The sequence below is a fragment of the Cicer arietinum genome, chromosome 2, assembly GCF_000331145.2.
Source record: "Cicer arietinum cultivar CDC Frontier isolate Library 1 chromosome 2, Cicar.CDCFrontier_v2.0, whole genome shotgun sequence".
NCBI classification, from domain to species: Eukaryota; Viridiplantae; Streptophyta; class Magnoliopsida; order Fabales; family Fabaceae; genus Cicer; species Cicer arietinum.
The window spans coordinates 8263842-8270555 of NC_021161.2; the positions used below are offsets into that span (position 1 = coordinate 8263842).

The following is a 6714-nucleotide window of genomic DNA, read 5'->3' on the forward strand; positions in this document are numbered from 1 at the left end:
CGTCAACTACCAAAACCAATAGCACAAGACAAAGAAGAAGACAAAACATGCAATGATCATGAAAAGGGAAAAAACACAAAAGGCATATCTTGTTTTAAAAAACCTCATTGTAATTGTAACCTTTGTTGTTCCTCTTCTTTCATGTCTTTGAACATGAAGTTTCTTCTGCTAAGCATTGTTCTTCTTTTACTACAAAGTTGTTTAATATCAACATGTTATTGCCAAACCAATTCACCTCAAAACATTGAAACTTTGTATCCAATTGAAACTCCACAACAAGACACAACAACACAACCTCAAAATCCACAAGCATCACCACCATCATCAACACAAGGACCAGTTTCATCAAATTCTTCATCAAATGGTAAAATAGTAACTGCTATAGCTGCAACTGCAACAGGAACACTAGTTGTTTCTGTTCTGATTTTCTTCTTAGTTCATAAATGCTTCAAAGCAAAGAGAAAAAATGTGATAGCTACCAACACTTCTTCTTCTTTAGATGATAGTGTTGTGCCTAAGGTAAATGTGTTTGAGAAAATGGAAGGTAACATTAAAGGACTTATAGTTGATGAGGAAGGTTTAGATGTAATTTATTGGAGAAAACTTGAAGATAAAAACTCAAATAAAGATTTACAAAAAGGTGTTGTTTTGAATAGCCATCATGAAAACAAAGAAGATTATGATCATGAAGGGGAAAAATTAGAGTCTAATCAAGAAATTCATTTGCTTAGAGGGAAATCTTCAACCTCTCATATGAATATATTTCCACAAGAATCATCATATACAATTATGAGAATTACACCACCTGCTCCTCCTCCTCATATTGTTCCTTCATTAGACTCTCCTACTCAACCATTTTCTCTTAACCTTCTTCCTTCAACTTCAACTTCATCACCAAAACCACCCTCCACTTCTTTCTCATCAATTCCAAAAAATATGACCAGTTCTGAAAGAAAAAGTCAAAAACCACCACCGCCACCACCTCCTCCTCCACCGATATCTGATAGAAAAATCTCAGGATCGCCGCCGCCTCCACCTCCACCTCCACCAATTCCAGATAGAATTAGTCCTGCACCACCACCGCCACCTCCACCTCCGTCCTCAGTATCCACTAGAAAATTTTCATCACCACCACCACCTCCTCCACCAAAGACTAGTGGATTGAAATTGAAGTCATCATCAAAACCACCACCTACACCTATTGAAACACAAGCTACCAAAAGTAAGCAAGGGAAGTCATCAAGTGAAGTAAAATTGAAACCATTGCATTGGGATAAGGTGAATACTAATCTTGATCACTCTATGGTTTGGGATAAAATCGACCGCGGTTCATTCAGGTATTCCTAATATACTAGATTTTCTAAAATTAATATGTAAATTTTGATCTTACATTTCAACATTCATTGATCATTTTTTTCTTTCTAAAACTTCAGGGTTGATGATGATCTTATGGAAGCTCTATTCGGGTATGTTGCAGCCAAACAAAACAGTAACACGCCAAAAGGAAATGAATCAACAAGTCCAAAAAGTGATGCAGCATCAACAAATGCTTTCATTCTGGATCCTAGAAAATCACAGAACACTGCTATAGTTTTGAAATCTCTTGCAGTCTCACGTAAAGAAATCATTGATTCAATCATCGATGGTCAAGGACTTAATGCAGATACAATTGAAAAGCTTTCTAGAATAGCTCCAACAGAAGAAGAGCAATCTAACATACTTGAATATGAAGGAGACACAGCAAAACTTGCAGCTGCTGAATCTTTCTTGTACCACATTCTCAAAGCAGTTCCTTCCGCGTTTAAGCGATTGAATGCTATGCTATTCAGGTTGAATTATGATACTGAGATTGTAGAGATCAAGGAGTTTCTGCAGACACTTGAGATGGCGTGTAAGGAGCTTAGAAACCAAGGAGTTTTTGTGAAGCTTCTTGAAGCAGTTCTTAAGGCTGGAAACCGAATGAATGCAGGTACTAATAGAGGTAATGCTCAAGCTTTCAACTTGGTTTCTCTAAGGAAGCTCTCTGATGTTAAGAGCATTGATGGAAAAACCACATTGCTTCACTTTGTGGTTGAAGAAGTAGTCCGCTCGGAAGGAAAACGTGCGGTTCTTAACCGCAACCATAGTTTAAGCCGTAGCAGTAGTAGGAGCAGTAGCAGCAGCAACGTTGGAGAGTCTCAGAAATCGGCTAATACAGATGGGCAACCACAAAAGGAGTATATAAAACTAGGATTGCCAATTGTAGGAGGGGTCAGTGCCGAGTTTTCCAATGTAAAGAAAGTTGCTCTAACAGACTACAATAGTTTTGTTGGTTCTATCTCAGCACTGTCAGCAAGAATAGTTGAAATTCGACAAGTCATTTTGCAGTGTAGAAATGATAAAGGAGGAAAGTTTGTGAGAGAGATGAATCATTTTCTTGAAAATGCTGAGAAGGAATTGCAATTAGTGAGGGAAGAACAAACAAAGGTAATGCAGCTTGTTAAGAGAACAACAGATTATTATCAAGGAGGAGCTTCAAAAGATAGTGCAGGAGAACAGTCTCTTTATCTATTTGTCATAGTCAAGGATTTTCTAGGAATGGTTGATCAAGCTTGCATAGAAATTGCTCGTAACATGCAGAAAAGGAAGACACCTAAGGCACAGTTTTAAAAAAAATCACCGTCCGGGATTCGTCCATGACATCAAGATTTTCTATGTCTCTAGAACTGCAATATGGTTGCAATTGAGGCCATTAAGTCATATTTGACTGCAATTTTTCACATCATCAAGAATAACCACATGTCAGCAACCACAAATTTAAAACCTTGAGATACGACAAATAAAGAGTAGAAGTCAGACACAAAGGACTTTTTGAGGCTTCCAAACTGCCGGAGCATAGCAGGTAAGAGAATTTTAGGATTGGCTTAACTGATTTGACATTTTCCTATTGGACCATTTATACAAAGGAGCTGAAGTTCTCAAAAGTCAAATTCAAAATGAGGAGGATATGTTGTTTCATTCAAATTCTGAATGAGATAGATCACAAATTATGGATGCTTGGACCCAACCCTGTGTTACTAACTATTGGAGGTTCTGAAATACTGTCACAGCAGGGTATGCTTCTTCAATGACAGAGCCAATTTGTGTGGCAAATTCAGAAGCTAATAGATCCTTTTTCTTGTGATGCTATCATTTTTCTACATTTTATTTTCTAACTATACGTGTTACTTGTATAGAGAACTATTGTTCATGAGCATTTTTTGAAGTCTAGTGTATATACATGTTGGATTCTTTTGGCATTAACCATGACGTGCTCTATATCTTCTTGTTTTCTATTGTGTTTGTGGTTTAATTACAGTTTTAGAACTCCAAAAACTCCAAATATCATGATTGTGCAATTTTGATCTCTAAAGTTTTCATTGTGCAATTAAGTTCCCAAAATCAAAATATGAATACATTGTGTAGCCCACTGAGTTTTGGTTTCCCTGATTCTCAAAAATTCTTCAATCACATTCCTCAATGCAAGTCTTACATAATTGCATGTGAATATGAAGATGGATGAGTATAGAGCAACAGGGTTTATAAGATACTACCTTAGTTTTTTAAGAGATATATATGGTCTACAACACATTAGAAACCATATCAATCACCCACTGAATGAATAGAGTAGAGACCGAGAAAAATGATGTAACCAATTACAAGAAAATATATGCATTTTTCACATTATTACAGACATTATACAATATTGTTTTGTCATCAATAAATGATGTCTACTCCTTCCTCCTCCTACTCCTCACAATGTTCATAATTAAGCTCCCTATTTTAACTAGAACAAGATTGCTCCATTGTTCCACTGTTACTTACTAAACTAGAATATCATATAGTGTTGAAGTGAAATTGTCTCCATTGACTTTTCCCCCGAATACACACTACCAGACACACTGGTGTGTTTAACTTCCATTCACTTACTCTTTACCTTCACCACTTGCGGGCCTACCGCAGATTCTATGTCTTAGCATCACCCTGCATGATTAGACATGAAAACAGGACATTGTCAGCTGAAAGCATACAATCAAGCCTCTGAACTCATTTAATGGAACACAATAAGGTTTTAGAATGGAGCACAATATGGACTGCATACAATTATGTATAGGGAAAATGAATCAGAAGCCAACAACACCTAGGTTTTTTATGTAAGTTGAATTTAGGAAAGGTGTTTCGATTAGAGTGTGTAAATTTGATTTTGGATGAACTTGATTTTTAGTCAACAAAAGAGTGTTTGAACAGTTAATTTTTGGAACATTTATGTGAAATGTTACATTAACATACAACATTATTTGGATAATGCTGACAAAAAAATCACTTTTAGATGTGACTTTATTAATATGGATAAGTAATTATTGTTGAAGTAATAGGGTAGAGTATTATCATAAAAGGATACTTTTTTGCCAATATATATAAAACATGATTCTCCTTTGCCGAAAAGAAATATTTTATTACTTTTGCATTTGAATAACAAAATCATGGTTTAGATACAAAATCAATTTTGTATAAAAAAATCACTTTCAGATGTGACTTTATTAATATGGATAAGTAATTATTGTTGAAGTAATAGGATAGTATTATCACAAAAGGATAGTTTTTGCCAATATATATAAAACATGATTCTCCTTTGCCGAAAAGAAATATTTTGTACAAAATTACCAAACATGTTGCACATATTCCAAACCACATATAATCTTCAAATGTGATTTCAAATGCGGTCGAAGCACATCCAAACATGTTTTAAGGGATGGTAGAGGAAGAATATCAATATAGTTCACACACTTTTTTCAACATATATTTTTTTATTAAATGAAATTTATGTGGAGTCTCCTTTTCTATTTAGTTGGACCCACCCATTAATTAATAAGACTCGTGTGAATTTACTTAATAATAGAGGGTGTGTTACTAACATTTTTTAGGAAATTATTTCAAAGGTTTGTTAAGAAATAATAGAGGTCAATAACATTAGTTAAGGGAACAGATTCTCTTCACATGAGGGGGAGAAGTGTAATCTCTCGCCATTCAGAAAAGAAATAAAAATGGGTTGGTCCACCTCTCCCAAGCTTGGATGGTAAGAGATTGCATTTCTAGATATGTGATCTCTCATTTTTTTTAGGGTACTATAATCCTAGAAATCATGTTAGACTATAAAAAATAACTTTCATCATTATCTAGACTAGAGTATGGACCACCAACCAATATGCTCATTTGGAAGAAAACAAGTTTATTTTTAAAAGCAAAACAAGACAGCCATGTCCCATGGGTCTCCCTAACTTGATTACAATCACCAGACTCTAGTTATCAGTTGTGAAACACAAGGTTTAACTAGCTCCAATTAAAAGTTAAGTTTCAGACTTTGTCATTTTCACACGTATCTCAACTCTCAAGAAAGCAATCAATAGTCAGCTGTGACCCAATTAAAAGTTAAGGTTTAACTAGCTCCAATTAAAAGTTAAGTTTCAGACTTTGTCATTTTCACACGTATCTCAACTCTCAAGAAAGCAATCAATAGTCAGCTGTGACCCAAAATTATGTTTTAGGTTGCTTTATAGCATTAAGCAACACATACCTTTTAACTTCTGATGTGAATATCGTAGATATCAGTTCAGATGTACAAGCGTACCTTTTCAACGCGACTTTTTGATACTTTTTGACCACGATAAAAAGCTGGTAGGGGTGTGGCCTTGAAATCATGTTTAAGCTTTTTCATCTCTGCCTCTTTTTCATCCTGTGTTCAGACATGCCAGTCATGCATATTATATAGAAATGTCCTTCTCATAACCTAAATACACACTTTTATGTGATTTTTGTAAAGATAGGAATGTTTGGCTACTGTCAGCGAATTGATTTTGTATCCAAATCTCGATTTGACCAGAAATGATAAAAAGTAGTTGTTGCATTGAGTTTGTGTGGTTCATAAGTAGCAAAAATTAATTTCGAATGAATCGATTTCTTTATAATTGATTTTAGTTAAAATTGAGTTTAATGTAAAGTGTGTTTGGATTTAGCAAAAATCATGGTGTAACCGTGAGTAGAGCAAGAAGCTCCAATTTCTAGCATAAGGTTAAAAAAATCAATTTTAGAGGCAAAACCTCCAAATCCCAACTTCAAGAATTCAAGTTAGAATCAGTTTCGGCAGCAAAATCAATTCTAATTGAGGATACTCAAACATGTCTAAATCAATTTATGCTTCTACAATCACTATTGTCTTTCCCAAAATTAAATCCAAACATTCCACAAAGTTTTATATCACATTTGCTTCCAGACTAAAAACACTTAAATATAAATGACTTTATTTCAAGCTCAGCTTTAACCAAATCAATTTCACAAAATCAGTTTCATTGAAAATTACTTATTAGCAAATGCTCACCCAAACACAGAATATCATTTCCCTAGCTATTTTTAAAATATCATCTTTAATACCTATAAATATAAGCACACACTTAAGTAAAGCCAAGGCAGAATATAAGCAATGCCAGCAGTTTCTAGAGAATCATTGCAGAATGAGAAAGAATACCTTCAATTTTGTACGGAGATGCAGTCTTTCTACCTCTTTTGCATTAGGTTTTTCCTCTATTTTTCTTGAGGACTGGTTAAGGTGAAAGAATGAACATAATTTGGTCAGAAAAAAACTAGAAATAAGGAGTTCTTTCAATTTTTAAACATCAAGAGATAGTCCTACCTCTTTCC

General features: G+C 34.6%; 2 protein-coding genes across 2 annotated transcripts in view; one reads left to right on the forward strand and one right to left on the reverse strand.

Moving 5' to 3' along the window:
- On the forward strand, window positions 1–3297 carry LOC101514163 (formin-like protein 4). Its single transcript, XM_004504452.4, has 2 exons — window positions 1–1337; window positions 1434–3297. The coding sequence occupies exons 1-2, from the start codon at window positions 142–144 to the stop codon at window positions 2647–2649; spliced, it is 2412 nt and encodes an 803-aa protein (XP_004504509.3). The 5' UTR covers window positions 1–141; the 3' UTR covers window positions 2650–3297.
- Window positions 3298–3674: 377 nt separating this feature from the next.
- The window catches only part of LOC101508782 (uncharacterized), a 5558-nt gene continuing 2518 nt past the window's right edge, over window positions 3675–6714 (reverse strand). Inside the window, exons 5-8 of the mRNA XM_073365336.1 lie at window positions 6707–6714; window positions 6542–6675; window positions 5648–5752; window positions 3675–4002 (exon numbers count right to left, since the gene is read on the reverse strand). The exon at window positions 6707–6714 is cut by the window's right edge and continues 81 nt beyond it. Coding sequence (XP_073221437.1) covers window positions 3985–4002; window positions 5648–5752; window positions 6542–6675; window positions 6707–6714 — 265 coding nt within the window. The 3' untranslated portion in view covers window positions 3675–3984. The remainder of the gene's footprint in view (window positions 4003–5647; window positions 5753–6541; window positions 6676–6706) is intronic.

What these genes read in the sequence shown, in the direction of transcription:
- LOC101514163 (XM_004504452.4), top strand. Translation starts at nt 142, where the DNA reads ATGTCTTTGAACATGAAGTTTCTTCTGCTAAGCATTGTTCTTCTTTTA. An exon ending in ATCGACCGCGGTTCATTCAG is followed by an intron (nt 1,338 to 1,433) that starts GTATTCCTAATA and finishes CTAAAACTTCAG; the next exon opens with GGTTGATGATGATCTTATGG.